At 43.1% G+C, this 17,622-nt stretch overlaps 1 protein-coding gene across 3 annotated transcripts in view; it reads right to left on the bottom strand.

The window, feature by feature from the left end:
• NEGR1 (neuronal growth regulator 1) overlaps positions 1–17,622 on the bottom strand; it is a 658,067-nt gene that overhangs the window by 92,648 nt on the left and 547,797 nt on the right. For all 3 annotated transcript variants that reach the window (XR_004536553.1, XM_033915302.1, XM_033915301.1), the window contains exon 6: positions 11,534–11,685. Coding sequence is in view for 2 of the 3 variants with exons in the window: in XM_033915302.1 (XP_033771193.1) it covers positions 11,534–11,685 (152 nt within the window). In the remaining variant the exon portion in view is untranslated. The remainder of the gene's footprint in view (positions 1–11,533; positions 11,686–17,622) is intronic.

Below are 17,622 nucleotides of genomic sequence, written 5' to 3'. Positions count from 1 at the left end.
ATCCCTTCTCTGCTGCCTTTCTTCCAAAGTATGCCGGAGACCACTGATGAATTTTGTAGCTATCGGATGAATGGTAGCACTATCCTTCCATCTGAATATCTTTCCTTCTTTCCTTTGTATGCCTTCTGACTGCCTCAGTACTGTATGGACAGTGCCAGAACAGCCTTCAAGTGGAGCTTTATTTGGCTAGGCTAGGGGTAGGCAATTCCGGTCCTCGAGAGCCAGAACCAGGTCAGGTTTTCAGGATATCCACAATGAATATGTATGAGATGGATCTGCATGCACTGCCTCCTTGAGATGCAAATCTAGCTCATGCATATTTATTGTGGCTATCCTGAAAACCTGACCTGGCTCCGGCTCTCGAGGACCGGAATTGCCTACCCCTAACCAGTTAGTGGTTGAATATCACTGTTTTCTGGATAGCACTGTCAATCACCAAACCATAATTTTGAATTGGTTCATATTCTGCACGGGACAAGACCCTGTTAGTCTTCACATAAATTGGACCAAGAGTTTCCTTCTTTTAAAGGGGTCCGCTACAAAAAAATATTGGCTGTTTCCTTTTCTTAAAAAAGTACAAAGTTTAGACCAGTCTTGCATTCAATTTGGGACAACTTCCTTAGTAATCAATATCCAAGCACTGAAAACCTATTTAGTTAATAAATTTGTAACTAAACTTAGCTATCGTGATGAAATATGTTATATATTTTTTGCTTTAGCACCATATTTAACATTTTAAACACATTTTTATTTAATTTCTTTGTATTATGTAGTAATTTTGTCTACTGCTTTGGATCTTTGTAGGAGTTTAGCAAGCTATAAAACACTACATTCGATTCCCAATATTCAATGCTGGTCACTCTCTGAATATCCAGTGTTTTACCCATAGTGGCCTGCTTTTATAATGTGTTGACCAGTATGAACTGAATATTGGTCCTGTAAAAAACATTCAGCCTGACACTGAAAGCTACAGTACTTATACCTTTGTTGGTAGATTGCAAATGCATGGCTCACCTATCCACATATTTTTTAGAAACTATTTGGATAAAATCATGCCATTTTTTTGGGGGGGGAGGGGTGAGTTGTAAATGTGGGCTACTGGTAATATGTGTTATTTTATTGTTATCCCTAGTTATTAGTAACTGGGGGGGAGGGGGGTCTGCTATTAAAATACATTAAGGCCCTCTTTTACAAAGGCGCTAAGTGTTTTAGTGTAGATTTAGCATGCGCTAAATCAACGTGTGCGCTAACCGCTGATGCGTCCATAGGATAACATGCATGCGCTAATATTTAATGTGCGCTAAAAAGCTTAGCGCACCTTGGTAAAAGAGGGCCTAAGTTTCAAGCTTAATGCAATGTAATACCAAAATTTAACTTGCAGCAAGCCTCAAACTAACACGGTGTTAAGCGGGAGAAGTCTCACAATTTTTTATTGCAGGTTGGGTGTTAACATTTGGATTAATGCACACTACCTACTCCAAGTTAATGCAGGAGCACTTAGGACCCGATTCTGTAGAAGGCATCTAACTTGGTAGGCGCCAAGAAAAACGGTACCTACTGCTTGTCAATCAAAGTTAGTAGAATCATGCCTAGTAGCGCCAAAGACCTGGAAGATGCTTCCAGCAAGAAGATGCTCAAGAAAATAGGGAAGACATGGGAGGAGCTGGGCTGATGATGTTTTAGAGGTGACAGAACATGGTGGTGTGACCATGAGCTACCGCTGAGGCTCCAAATCTATGGATGCTAATGGCTCTGGGCCTGGCAGTGGAAGGCAAGCTGATCTTTGAGAGCTGACAGAAAAAAGATTCTTTTGTTTGAGTGGGAGCCTAAAAATTGACAGTTTCAAGAACTGTGATTGCATAATGTTAGGTGCCAATATATTACGCCAAGGTTTTCCTGGTCTAGTATAAAGGCACCTATCATAGACACCTACTGGTGCCTGACTCAATTCATGCCCAAACTCCATCCCTAACCATACCTACTTTCTTGGTAGGCGCTTTAGTGTAGACGCCTACCACAAGGTGGCAGACACCTACCAAGTTAGGCACCTGCTGGTTGATTAATCTTTTTAATTGTTTTAAATTGGTTTTTAATGGCACTTTCAATTATCAGTGATAATTAACCAATTAAAAAAAAAATATGTTAGTACAGTCCTAACTTGGTAAGCGCCCCGATCTAGGTGCCTACTGACCGGTAAACCTGACTTCAGTGCCGGGCAAAATGGTAGAAACGATTATAAAAAATAAAATTCTGGAACACGGAGACAAACATGATTTAATGAGACAGAGTCAGCATGGGTTCAGCTGAGGGAGATCTTGCCTCACCAATTTGCTTGACTTCTCTGAAGGTGTGAATAAACATGTGGATAAAGGTGAGCTGGTTGATGTAGTGTATTTAGATTTTCAGAAAGCTTTTGAGAAAGTTCCTGATGAGAGGCTCCTGAGGAAATTAAAGAGTCATGAGATAGGCGCCAAAGGAAGACATTTCCGGGGAAATCTGGACGTTTGGTAACCCTACTTTGGTGAATCCTGCTGGCTCAGCTAATCGAGGGGGGGGGGAGAGGGGGGAGGAGGAAATCCCTGTTGTGATCAGCTGAGCTGGCTGCAGCAGAGGACCGCCCCCGACATTCATCCCCGTTATCGCCAGGAGGGATGCTCATTCACTCCTGTCGCTAGGCCCCCTCAATCCCCTTATACCCCCGACACCCCCCCCCAATACCTGTAGATGACAATCTGCAAGATGGAGGCCCACTCCCTCCTGCCAGTAGGCCTGTCTCTTCAAAACGGCAGGCCTTTCCCTTCCCGAGGCCTAAGACTCTGATTAGCCCAGATACCAAAGGCCAGGGCCTCTCCTTCTCCCCTCCCGCAGATTGGTAGAAAAACCTTAGTATATCAGACCCTATGTCATATTTATCAATTTGTACTCATCTCAACAAGACCTAGTATACCTTGCATACAAATACAATAACATACAATCAAAATAATACCAAATAAAAACAACCTGCAGTCTACAAAACTGCAATTCTTCCATCTGAATCTTCCACCTTCCATTTCAATATTACAGCCTGTGTATAAATGGCACTTTACACGTGATACCTATGCAGCCTGTCATGGAGAATGTTTGTGTTTTTGTCTATGCTTTTCTTAATTTTAGTTGTAAAGGTCGCTGTTACCTTACAAATATTTTACCAGTCACACTTTAAATACCGAAATGCCAGGACAGTCCTTTGAAGATAATACCTGCATCAGTATGAAAGCAGTTAGCATGAATATATCTACAGAGAGAACTAGAGGGGATAGAGATACGGTGAAGGAGAATGAAACGAAAGCCGAGGTGAGTGAAGACGGGTCGCTTAAAATGACATGTCAGGGTTGGCAACCTGGGAATCTAAACACATCTGAGGCTTCTTTATTACTAGGGTTTAGCAGCAGAGGTCGGCAAATGGAAACAGTGGGCTTGGCTTATATTGCTGGGTCACTTTCAGCTGTGCCGCTGATTCCTTTGCCGCATTTCTGTTTTGTCATGATTATCTACAAATTAATGCTAAAATACTAAGGGCTCCTTTTATCAAGCTGCGCTAGCGGGGTTAGCACACGTGACTTTTAATCACGCGCTAACCCCCGCACTGGCCATAAAACTACCGCTTGCTCAAGGCAGGCGTTAGCGGCTAGTACGGCCGGCAGTTTAACGCGCGCTGTTACGTGCGTTAAACCGCTAGCGCGGCTTGATAAAAGGAGCCCCAAGGCCCTCTTTTACTAAGGTGCGCTAACCGATTAGCTAACGCGTGCATATTAATCTATGGACACATTAGTACTTAGCGCCGCTAATCGGATAGCGCACCTTAGTAAAAGAGGGGGTAACAGTGGTATTACAAAGCTCAAAAGAAGAACTGAAAAGCTATGATACTTATCCATTTGTCCTCTGATATCCGTTCTGAACTTTTGATCAAACAATGAGAGCATTTCTCCTTCTTTGGGTCACAATATTCTGTATTTTTAGGGGGGAGTCAGAAAATTTTTATACTGCATCTATCCGTCTCGATGAGGGTAAGTGGACAGATTTCGCATGAATTTACAACAGTCTGAGAGGTCCTTTCATTAAGGTGCGCTAACCGATTTAGGGCGCGCTAAATGCTAAGATGCCCATAAGATATAACGGGTGCCTTAGCATTTAGCACCCCTGAAGCTGCTAATAAACAAAGGCAAATGGTACTGTCCAAATCTAACTGTCCCAAGAAACAAAATATGCCTTTCTCGTGGAGAACTGTGGCGAGTTTCTCAGACCCAACAAGTCCTGTGGCAGTTCACGGAGAAGCTGAGGTCAGAGATTGCAAGTCCTCGGGCAACTTAATATGGACAACCCGGCACCATTTTTTTTTATCCATCAGACACTCCTTTGCCAGTTCCCCATTACTCCTAATTTCCTTTTCCCCTATGTCCTTTGGGGTACGAAAGGAAAGCGTTTTTTATTTCCAAATACACGAGAGAGAGAGAAGGAAGAGTGCAGGTTAATGAGAGGCAATTCACATGGTCCATTTATTCTACTTTTAACTGAGGTAAATTTTAATGGCAGTAGGAAAGCTGTTTGTCAGCACTTATCAAATTGACTGCCATTACCTGCTGATGCAGCAGAGAGGGAACCGAGCCAATTGACATCACCTCAATTGTTCTTATCATGGAAGTAAATTAGGCATTTCATTCCTCAGACTCTTTTGTCAAAATACACGTGGGATATTAACTTGCTACTGAACAAAAGCCCAAAAGTTTCATTAAAAGATTTACAAGGGACTTGTTAAAACGAAATGTACAACCCTTACTGCTGGTGCAATTCCAGTTTTAATTTCATCATTTTAAGTGCAAATATAGTTCGTGCGTGTTTCTGAAGATTTTTTTTTTTAGAAACCAAGGCTGGTATTCAAAAGTCTCTAGGTCTCTAACTAAAACGTTGCCATCTGTGGGTTCCTAAGCTGCCTTTACTAAAAGACATTAGTGGTTTTTAAAACAAGTTTTAAAATAACACAGGTCAAAACGTGGTAGCTTGCATTAAAATAATTATTTACCCTCAAATTCTATATATGGTGCTCAAAATTGTGCATGCAAATTTGGACACATGTCCAATTTCCATGTGCAATTATTCCCCCCCCCCTTTTTCCAAAACCACGATAGCGGTTTTTAGTGCAGGCCGGCGCGCTGAATGCTCTGTGCTGCTCCCGACACTCATAGAGTTGCTTTGAACGTTGGGAGCGGCACAGAGCATTAAGCGTGCCGGTCTGCACTAAAAACCGCTACCGCGGTTTCGTAAAGGGGGGGAGGTTAATTAAGTAACAAGCCAATTTGTGCCAATAATCAGGTACTAGCAATTAGCGTTAATTGGTAATAGTTTGGATTTGAGCGTGATTCTGGCTAAGCATGATTCAATACAGATGCGCCTGCAAATCTTTTAGCATGCACCTAGAAAGTGGGCATGGCCATGGAAGGGTCAGAGTGGGTCACAAGTGTTCACTAAAGATGCATGCATTAATACAGAATTCAGGGAATCTGTGCCTAATTTAGGCAGAATAGGATGATTTAACGAGGCCTTTTCATCGCAGGCCATTTCATCAAGGCTGTGATGAAAAGGTATCAATGAATCATCCTCTCCACAAAGGCCTTGATGAACTGTGATGAATTGTGCTTCTCCATCTCCCCCCACCAGGGCCTTTCCTCCTCGCACTGGTGCCTCTCCTCCACCCTCCCCTGCCAATGCCTCTTCTCCTCCCCCCCCCGCCGATGCCTCTCCACCCTCCCCACCGATACCTCTCCTCTCCTTACACCGATTCCTCTCCTCCGGTCTGCACCCCCCGCTGGTGCCTTTCCTCCTCTCCATCCCCACCACCGGTGACTGTCCTCCTCTTGGGCCCCCCCCCCCCCCCCACATATCTCTTGAAATGTTTTCCAGTGTGAACAGCATCTTACACCCCCTACTTGGCCAGCCTTGGCTCCCTCCTGACATCAATTCCTAGTCAGACCAAAACGTGACATCATAGGGAAGCTGAGGCTGGCATGAGCAGGAGATGCAAGATGCTGCTCGCACCAGCAAACTTTTCAAGAGGTATGCAGGGCGGGGGGATGCTCCTATCTTGGGGGGGGGGGGATGTGGGTGGGAACACTTATTTTGATGGGTGGGGGGGGGCACTTTTACTTTCGGGGATGAGCATAGCCACCCCACAAGAGGTCAGGTGCTGCCGTGAACGATTTATCGTGGCCGATTCAGAGATGAACTGGCCATGATGAATCGTCCTAGATCCTAGTTTAGGCGCCAGGATTTACACCAGGTTTCAGTTGGTATAAATCCTCATACCCACAGTTGGGTGTGAATCCTGGTGCTATATTCTATTCTATAAATGGTGCCCAATTTGAAATGCTGTTTATAGAATAGCGCTTAGTGCGCATTTTTTGGCACCTAAATATGGCTGCCATTTAATAGGCACTAACATTTACATGTGACTTTTACATGCAAAAGTTTAGCACTTATATGGCACCTAAGCACTTTTCTGTAAATATGCAACTTCCTTGCATAGCATGTATTTGCAGGGGAGACATGTACATGGACAGGACATAGGAGAGGCTCCGACTTTGAGAATACTGTCTGTTATGCAGATCCCTGTCATATTTAGGCACCTACACTTTTGCCAAAGAAGTAAAAACTTATTCCAACAATTGTTTTAGGTATATCAAAAGCAGAAACCCTGTGAGGGAATCCATGGGACAATTGGAAGATCAAGGAGTAAAAGGTGCGTTCACAGAGGATAAGGCCATAGCGGAGAGACTGAATGAATTCTTTGCTCCGGTCTCTATGGAAGAAGATGGAAGAAGTCTTCCTAAAGGTGATGAGGTAGAGGAATTGAATAAAATTTTGGTGAATCTGGAATATGTACCGTGTTTCCCCGAAAATAAGACCTACCCCAGAAAATAAGCCCTAGCATGATTTTCGGGGTAGTTCTTAATATAAGCCCTATCCCTGAAAATAAGCCCTAGTTGCCGGCAGCAGCAGCGGCGCTAACCCCCCGCCAACCTCCCCCCCCCCGCCGACCCATCTCTCCCTCCCATCCGAACCGCGAGACAGAAATAAATGTACCTTATAACAAACTGGCAGCTTCGGCAGCAATCTAGACAGGCTGCTTCGCGGCTTTGGCCGTTGCTCTCCCGCATCACTGATGATGTCATCAGCAACACGGTAGAGGAACGGCCCAGGCCACGAAGCAGTCTGTCTAGATTGCTGCCAACACTGCTGGTTTGTTATAAGGTACATTTATTTCTGTCTTGTGGTTCGGATGGGAGGGAGAGATGGGTTGGTGGGGGGGAGGGGAGGGGAGGGGGCGGGGGTGTGCACTGGTAGAGGGGAGAATAGAAATATGCTACACAAAGGGATGGGAAGAAGGGAGGGATAGAAGCTGCAAGGGATGGGAGGGAGGGATAGAAGCTGCAAGGGTTCTGCTGCACAAGGGATGGGAGGGAGGGATAGAAGTTGCAAGGGTTCTGCTGCACAAGGGATAGGAGGGAGGAATACAAGCTGCAAGGGTTCTGCTGCACAAGGGATGGGAGGGAGGGATAGAAAGATACTGCACAAGGGGATGGGTGAGAGGGGAGGAAAGATGCTGCACATGTGGGGGAGAGAAAGAAAATAGGAAGAATTGGGGTGGAGGAGAAGAAGGGAGAGAAGATCATTGTACATGAAAAAATAAGACAACCCCAAAAATAAGAGCTGGAGCTTTTTGGGGGGCCCAAAATTAATATAAGACTGTGTCTTATTTTTGGGGAAACATGGTACTAAGCCAAATTGACAAGTTAAAGAGTGATAAATATACCTGGACTGGATGGTATACATCTCAGGGTACTGAAAAAAAATCTGAAGCGTGAAATTGCTGATCTGTTGTTAGTGATCTGTAATCTGTCACTAAAATCATCTGTAGTACCTGAAGATTGGATGGAGGTCAATGTTACACAGATTTTTTAAAAATGTTCCATGGGAGATCCAGGGAATGCCTGACCTCAGTGCCTGGCAAAATAGTGGAAACAATTATAAAAAAATAAAATTGTGGAACATGTAGACAAATATTATTTAATGAGACAGAGTCAGCATTGGTTAATCCGAGAGAGGTCTTGCCTCACAAATTTGCTTGACTTCTTTGAGGGTGTAAATAAACATGTGGATAAAAGTAAGCCAGTTGATGTAGTGTATCTAGATTTCCAGAAAGCTTTTGACAAAGTTCCTCATGAGAGGCTCATGAGAAAATTAAAGAGTCATGGAATAGGAGGCAATGTTGAATTGTGAATTAAGAATCAGACAAAAAATAAAGTGTTAGTTTAAATGGCCATTTTTCTCAATGGAGGAGGGTAAATGGTGGTGTGCCGCAGGGATCTGTACTGAGACCGGTGCTATTTAACTTTATAAATGATCTGGAAATTGAAACTACGAGTGAGGTGATTAAATCTGCAGATGACACTAAACTGTTCAAAGTTGCTAAAATGCATGCGGACTGTGAAAAACTGCAGGAAGACCTTAGGAAATTGGAAGACTGGGCATCCAAATAGTAGATGAAATTTAATGTGGACAAATGCAAAATGATGCACATTGGGAAGAATAATCCAAATCATAGTTACTAGATGCTAGGGTCTACCTTAGGGGTCAGCACTGAAGAATAACGATCTGGGTGTCATCGTGGACAATACACTGAAACCTTCCGCTCAATATGCGGTGGCAGCTAAAAAAGCAAATTTTATTACCTTTTTAATATTTTTAAGTTATATTTTAAACAATTCTCTTTGTAAACCGCTTAGATAATCTTTGATAGACGGTATATCAAATGATAAAGAAACTTGGAAACTTGGCAAACTAGATGCTAGGAATTATTAGAAAAAGGATGGTAAACAAGATTAAGAATGTTTTAATGCCTCTGTATCGCTCAATGGTGCGACCTCACCTTAAGTATTGCGTTCAGTTCTGGTCTCCTTATCTCAAAAATGATACAGAGGCACTAGAAAAGGTTCAAAGAAGAGCGACCAAGATGATAAAGAGGATGGAACTCCTCTTGTATGAGGAAAGACTAAAAAAGTTAGGGCTCTTCAGCTTGGAAAAGAGACAACTGGGGAGAGATATGATCAAAGCCTACAAAATCCTGAGTGGTGTAGAACGGGTACAAGTGGATCAATTTTTTTTTTTACTGCATCAAGATATACAAAGACTAGGGGACACTTGAAGTTACAGAGTAATACTCTTAAAACCAGTAGGAGGAAATATTTTTTTCACTTAGAGAATAGTTAAGTTCTGGAACGCATTGCCAGAGGATGTGGTAAGAGCAGTTAATATATCTGGTTTAAAAAAATTTGGGGGACAATTTCCTAGAGGAAAGTCCATAATCTGCTGTTGAGACAAACATGGGAGAAGCCACTGCTTGCCCTGGATTGGTAGCATGGAATGCTGTTACTATTTAGGTTTTCGCCAGGTACTTGTGACTTGGATTGGCCTCTGTAAAGATGGGATAATGGGTCAGGTGGACCATTGCTCTGACCCCAGTAAGGCTATTCTTATGTTCTTAAGTGTGATGGGTCTTTCCAGAAAGTGGAAGTTGCACCTGGGTATAATACATCTGTTCCTGGTGATAAGTCTCTATGATGCTCTAGGAAATGGAGGGTGCTTCTGAGTAGAATATGTCAATTCCTTTTGCTGTGAGTTATAATAAGGCAAGTAGTTGAAATTGTTTATCTGGCCTAAGAGTATCTGAATACATTACAAACTCGCACCTCTATGGTTGAACAATTGATTGCAGCCTCTGCTGAACAGCTTAGAAATTTGCAGCATAAGGCAAAGCTTACTGTGCTGGAAAAAAAACTGGAGATCTGAATACACGTTTGGTGGAAAATCTTGCAAATTCTCAGCTTGCCAGAGGACAAATAAGACTCTGATGTAGTTACCTTTATAGAGCAACTTCTGCTGCAATGTCTAGGCCAACAATATTTGTTTCCTGTACTTTCCCATATCATTATGGGATTCTTTGTTCAGGTTTTTAATTTTTTTTGCTTTGGGGTCATTTTATTAAGGTGCACAAACCAATTTAGCGCGCGCTAAAAGCTAAGATGCCTAATGGATGACAGCCTTTAGCGTGCGCTAAATCGGTTAGCGCACCTTAATAAAAGGACCCCTTTGTGAGCAATTCTGTTAATAGTGTGCCTATTGCTGAAACGACGCACCCTATAAACTTCAATAATTCACCCACTGATAAATAATGCTTATTATCATTGACGCTGAAAATACCCCAAAATGTTTTTTTTTCCCCCCCCCCCCATTTTGTTTTGGGTTAAAGACAACATGAAATGACACGGAAAAGGTTAACATTTCCAATTGTATTTCAAATGAATGTACATTCTCCCCACTACTTACCAATCTTCACTGGCTCCCAGTACTTTCCAGAATTCATTTCAAATGCCCCTGCCTGACTTTCAAGATCATTCACGGCATCCTTCCGCCCCTAATCCCTCTATCCTTCCATGCCCTGACGCCTGCTACCACCAGATCAGCCCACAGACATAAACTATCCTTCCCCTCTCTACACGGCATCCTCCATGCAGGTAAACTGGGAAGATCCCTCCTCTCCAAAATCGCGGGCCTTTGGAACGATCTCACTATCCCGCTGCGGAACCTGGGCTCCCTCTAACTATTCCGAAAACAACTGAAAACCTGGCTTTTCTCTAACATATAACATCTCTTCTCCTGTTTACATCCCCTCTTTTTATATGCCCTTGTAAATCTTTCTCCTCTCTCTTCCTATATTTTTAAGCTTTGTAAACCGTGTCGAGCTCCACTTCCGTGGAGATGATGCGGTATATAAACTTAAGGTTTAGTTTAGTTTAGTGATCTTACAGCAAGAGTAAAATTGGGGCAAATTCTATAATTAGTAAATTGGCTTCAATTATGATCTTTAACAAGCTTATAATTGAAAAAAAAAAAAAATCAAAATTAATTGGGTGATAGGTGCCTGCCTTCTTAGGTGCGATTCTATAAATGATAGGTGCCTATGGCATGGCGCCTAGCAATGCCTAACAGTAAAGTAGGCGTATTTATGGGTGGAGAGTGACTGAGGTGCCACCAGGCGCAATTCTACAAAGGACTTAAGCGCCTATAAGGTAGGCCTTTAAAATTCTGGCCTACATTACAGGCGCCTAAGTTTAAGTTAGGTGCCGCTAAGCGCCATTCTGTCATGGGCGCCAAAGAGCGGTTGACATGCAATAGGCACCTAACTTTGGCCCCCTTTAATCAAGTCACAGCTGGCGAGGTAAGTGTTCCGATGTTCAAAGGAACGGAATGAGCGTCGGCGCATTTACCTCGCTGGCCAGCGCTAAAACACTCTGCCACGGCTTGATAAAAGGAGGCCTTTAGGCGCCTACCTTTTTAGGTACCAATTACAGAATATTAGTGAGAAATTAATGATCCTTATTTTTCCTTAGGGAAAAGAAATGCCATTCTAAACAAGCTATAGCACATTTATGTTACTTACGGTTGAGTGGCAGACTGGCATTAGTTGCCCCTAGTTTGTTAATGGCTACACATGTATAGTTCCCAAAATGTTCCTCTGTTACATTGGAAACAGTAAGAATGGATTTTGTGTTGTAATTCTGTATAGTAATTCCTTTTATTCCATTGAAGAGTCTAGAAGACAAAAAACAGAATGTCTGTGAATCATACACCTTTCACATTGTATTCGTAAATGGATATTTTTGACTGTCTAGCAACTCATTAAAAAGACTGCACTATAAGCTATTCAGTATAGACTTACAGCTTATTCCTAGGATAAGAAGCACAACATTTGTTTTTCTCCTTGAGATTTTCCAGATCCTTCTGACCTGGGTTGGCCACTGTTGGAAACAGGATACTGGGCTTGATGGACCTTCAGTCTGTCCAGTATGGCAAATTTTATGTTCTTAACCATAGGACAATCAAGCCATTGTGACATCACTGATGAGGTTGGCTTTTAGGCACTGGTGGAATGAGGCATTATGACGTCATAATCTCAGCTCTGGAATGTTGCTACTCTTTGGGTTTCTGCAGTGATGATGTACAAGATACCAAGTCTTTAATGGCTTGGTATCTTATACATCATCACTGCAGTTTTTTCCTTTGTCTTCCGACTTGTCATTTCACTGCAGTTCAGTTGGATTCTTTGTTTGTTTTTACTCTTTGGGTTTCTGCCAGGTACTTGGGACTTGGGTTGGCCACTGTTGGAAACAGGACACTGGGCTTGATAAACCTTCAGTCTATCACAGTACGGCAACTCTTAATGCTCTTATGCTAATTTTTGAAAAGGATTGTCCATTAGAAAATGGGTCCTGACCAATACTCCCTCTAAGGATTGGCTAGGTGTGTTCAAAATTTTTTTTCCTGTGATCGACAAGTTTTGAAAATCTTTTTCGTGTGAGCAACAAATTCTAAAACCCAACAATTTTCCTGATTTGCAACCATTTTTGTGAGTGATCATGTAAAGTCTGTAACCGACACTCCTAGAATGTCTAAGCAATTGTTCATGTGCTTAGCTTAGAGGGAACATTCCTTCCCCCTCCTCCCCATCTCCAAAGGAATACTATACTTTACACAAGCTGAGTTTTCTTTATGTAGGAAGGGAATGATGAGTTTTGATCAAGTTAGTAATAATGCAGGAATTTCTTTGGTTTTCTTTTTCAGGTTTATCCCATATATGAATACTTTGCACCTGCAAAGAATTTGGGGTACAAAATTCCCAGCAGCTCCAACTATCCACTTGATCTTTAAATGGACATGCCTTGAGGAGTTTACTTTTACAAATTGCATTGTGGGATATGGATAAACAGTCACATAAGCCTAATAGCAAAATGGGGATACTGTTTACTGTATATTAGTAGGGCCATTTTCTATACAGCTTGTTGTTGTTTTGTTATGGAACACATAAATTAGATTTGAGGTTAATTATCTGAAGCACTGTTGCATTAGGATCAGGACTCCAAAATGTTTATTTTTTGGAGGGGGGGAGGAGCTTTTATATCTGTGAAGGGATATGACAGCACTGATGAGTTCAGCATTTGCATAGTCTTGTCTTTTGGAGGGGTTATGACTGAGTTGCAAATCAAAAAGAGTAGAAATAGCCATGTTAGGAATGTTGAGGCCCAGAGGGGATTTCTGATCTCCTCTATTCTCTGTACTCTCCCCTTGATATCCCCACCTCCCATTACTACCACACATAAAGCAACTTTAAATGACTTCTTTTCACACAAAACACAGACAGATGTTTACCAAATACAGAATAAGGGATCACAAATCGAAATTGAACAGGGAACCCCAAGAAATCAAACTCAGCAAATATAGCAGCACTAGAAAAGGTTCAAAGAAGAGTGACCAAGATGATAAAAGGAATGGAACTCCTCTCGTATGAGGAAAGACTTTTAAAAGGTTAGGGCTCATTAGTTTGGAAAAGAGATGGCTGAGGGGAGATATGATTGAAGTCTACAAAATCCTGACTGGAATAGAATGAATACAAGCAGTGGCGTACCAAGGGGGGGGGCGGGGGGGGCGGTCCGCCCCGGGTACCAAGCCCTGAGGGGGTGCTCCCGGTCCGGTCCAGTTACCCCCCCCTGCGCCGGGTGTCGCGTCTGGAAACAGCCTGCAGCAAGATCGCGATGCCAGAGATCTTTGCCTGCTTCGACTGTTTCCTCCGCCACGGTCCTGCCCCTCCTCTGATGTCAGAGGAGGGGCGGGACCGCGGCGGAGGAAACAGCCGAAGCAGGCAAAGATCTCTGGCATCGCGCGATCTTGTTGCAGGCTGTTTCCCCAGGGCAGTAGCGTACCAAGGGGGGCGAGGGGGAGGTCCATCCCGGGTGCCGCCTTAGGGGGGGGGTGCACAGCTGGCCCGGTCCCTATCGCGCTCCTACCCTCCCAGCGAAAGCAGCATCGGCGCCATTATCGAAAAAGGTAATGGCGCCAGGCCTTGGAGCACCAAGGCAGACCGCTTCTCCCCCCTCCCAGCCGAAACCCCGCTGACCATCCTATCTCTCTCCCCCCCCAAGTGAACCTTTCTGACCCTCCCAGCGAAAGCAGCAAACCTCCCTCCAGTAGCGTCGGCTTTATCCTCCCTCTGCCGCATCACTGATGACGTCATCAGTAACGCGGCAGAGGGAGGAGAAAGCCGCGAAGGAGGTTTGCTGCTCTCGCTGGGAAGGTCGGAAAGGTTCACGGGGGGGGGGGGAGATAGGAGGGTCAGCGGGGGTTCGGCTGGGAGGGGGGAGAAGCGGACTGCCTCGGTGCTCCATTACCTTCTTCGGGCAGCAGCAGCGTTTACAATTCGCTGCTGTTGCCGGCTTCAGGCCTTGTTCTCTGCCGGGTCCTGCCTACTTCCAGTTTTCATGAAGACAGGACCCGACAGAGAGGAAGGCCTGAAGCGGGCAACATCAGTGAATTGTGAATGCTGCTGCTGCCCGATGAAGTTCAGGACATCAGGACATCGGGGAAGGAGCAGGGAGAAATCGGCTGCTGGCTTGGGGGTGAGGGTAGGGAAAGAATCGTGGAAGTGGAGAAATCGGCACGATGGCTTTGTGCAGGCTAGGGGGAGAGAGAAAGAAAGGAAAAAATAAAGAGGGGGGGCCAGGGGGAGAGAGAAAGAAAGGCAGAAAGAAAGAGGGGGACCAAGGGGAGAGAAAGAAAGGCAGAAATAAAGAGGGGGACCAAGGGGAGAGAAAGAAAGGCAGAAATAAAGAGGGGGTCAAGGGGGAGAGAAAGAAAGGCAGAAAGAAAGAGGGGGGCCAGGAGGAGAGAGAAAGAAAGGCAGAAAGAAAGAGGGGGACCAAGGGGAGAGAAAGAAGAAGGATCAGAAGAAGGACCAGAGACTCATGAAATCACCAGACAAAAAAGTAGGAAAAATGATTTTATTTTCAACTTAGTGATCAAAATGTGTCCGTTTTGAAAATTTATATCTGCTGTCTATATTTTGCACTATGGCCCCCTTTTACTAAACCGCAATAGAGTTTTTTAGCGCAGGGAGCCTATGAGCGTCGAGAGCAGCGTGGGGCATTCAGCGCAGCTCCCTACGCTAAAAACCGCTATCGCAGTTTAGTAAAAAGGGAGGGGGAATATTTGTCTATTTTTGTATAGTTGTTACTGAGGTGACATTGCATAAAGTCATCTGCCTTGACCTCTTTGAAAACCCGCGGAATATAAATGATAATTAACATTTTCTCTGCGTACAGCGTGCTTTGTGTTTTTAAAATTTTATTGTTGGTAGATCATTTTGACTTGGCCACAAAGGTAAGGGGGAGGGAGGGAGGGGAACTGCTGAAAGACATCTAATAATCCTTGCAGGCTTGACTGCAGGGAATTATTTTTGTAAAATCATGTTTTGTTATGTGACTGGCATTATCTAGACTTTAATTTCTATGAATGAATAGAATGAAAATGATATAAAATTACTTGCTTGTTTTTATGTGCGTGCGCTGAAGGAAAGTGGAGAGAGAGTGGGCTGAGGATGCTGAAGGGAAATGGGGAAGAGAGTGGGGAGAAGACGCTGATTTATAAATTGACAATTGTACAGAATATTGTTTCTTTTTATACTTTAATATAAACAATTCAAGGCTTGTGTGGATGGAATCAGGTGGTTTGCGGGGATGGGGACCGAGCTTACGGGGATTAGTCCAATAAAATTGTATTTTTTTATATCTCATTATTTGTTTTATTTTTATTTGTTAATTTATAAAGTGGTGATTGTTATGTATCAGTTTTTTCAAATTTACATCTACTGTCTTTATATTTTGCACTGTATTAGAGGACATGTGTTACTGTTTTTTGTGGTGTTGCATTGTATCCAGGGTCTGGTTTCTTGGCGGATCAGTTTAACTTTTGTCTACATATTTCTATTTTTAGTTTGTGATTATTCCATTTTGGGCGAGGGTGTATCTCTGTTCTGTGTGTATGAAAAAGACATAGTTTTCAGTTGGCATTGACTACAGGACCAATTGACTGTGCGGGATCTGGCTTGTTTAGTTTTACAATGTATGTGTTGGTGTTCTAGTGCTCACTGCAGTGTTTAAGATGCAGCCTTTTCCTAGGTACACTCTTGTGGTGCGATATGTAGATTGGTACTAAAAATCATATTTTTCATATAGATGGGGGGGGTGTCAAAAAATGATGGGCCCTGGGTGCCACATACCCTAAGTACGCCACTGCCTGCAACTACTCCATATGTACTTCTAATGTCATGACAATTTAGACATAATTTATGTTTTGTTATGTTTGGAATAATGGTTACATATATGAGGTTCAATAAAAGAAAATTTTCACTGCCTGTTTCTATTCTGACCATTTATTCCATTTCATGGTTATTGCAAAAAAAAAAAAAAAAATTTTACATGGGGGGGGGGGGAGAGGTGTCAAAAAATGATGGGCCCCGGGTGCCACATACCCTAGGTACGCCACTGAATACAAGTGAATCAATTTTTCACTCCGTCAAAAATAACAAAGACTAGGGGACATTTGATGAAGTTACAGGGAAATACTTTTGAAACCAATAGGAGGAAATATTTTTTTACTCAGAGAATAGTTAAGCTCTTGAACGCATTACCAGAGGTTGTGGTAAGAGTGGATAGCGTAGCTGGTTTTAAGAAAGGTTTGGACAATTTCCTGGAGGAAAAGTTCATAGTCTGTTATTGAGAAAGACATGGGGGAAGCCACTGCTTGCCCTGTATAGGTAGCATGGAATGTTGCTACTCTTTGGGTTTTGGACAGGTACTAGTGACCTGGATTGGCCACCGTGAGAATGGGCTACTGGGCTTGATGGATTATTGGTCTGACCTAGTAAGGCTATTCTTATGTTCTTATTACAACACTGGAGAAATAAAAACAGATTCACAAACTTTCTCTACTACCAACCGTTGTGTGACATAAGACAAAATCTTGCAAATAGACCTTCAAAGGCATAACATACCATGCCAGCACCAATGCTAATAGAAAGTCATGTTTCTTTCACACATGCAGAACACAGACCCTCACCCAGTAAAGAATAAGTAACCACAAACTAACTGCTGCTTTTACAAAACTGCGGAAGCGGTTTTTAGCATAGGCCAGTGTGCTGAATGTTCTGCACTGCTCCTGACACTCATAGAGTTTCTAAAGCATCGGGAGCAGTGCAGAGCATTCAGCGCACCGGCCTGTGCAAAAAACCCCACTTAAGTGGTTTTGTAAAAAGGGGGGAGGGGGTAAAATAGAAATAAAAATTAAACTGAACCTCCAAGAAGCCAGACTCTGCATACAATGCAACATTAGAAAAGAGAAACTGTAATGCATGTCCCCTGTACTTTGAAAAATATAAAGATAGCAGATGTAAATTCCAAAAACTGATATATTCCAATAACTACATCACAAATACAAATAAAACAAAAATAGAAAGTATGATAACATTTTATTGGACTAAATACATTTTTAAGTTAGCTTTCACAGGACAAAATCCCCCTCCTCAGGTCAGAGCAATTTACTGTTGTTATGGTATCCTGTTCAGACCTCAGAAAGGTGGTTTTAGTCTTGAAAGTTAGCTGTGGTGCCTAGGACAGCTGCCCTGTTTGAACTCCTCTAATG

This window comes from Geotrypetes seraphini, chromosome 12, assembly GCF_902459505.1.
Source record: "Geotrypetes seraphini chromosome 12, aGeoSer1.1, whole genome shotgun sequence".
Lineage (NCBI taxonomy): Eukaryota > Metazoa > Chordata > Amphibia > Gymnophiona > Dermophiidae > Geotrypetes > Geotrypetes seraphini.
Note: the sequence above shows the minus strand (reverse complement) of the source record. Positions and strands in the feature narration are given on the sequence as shown.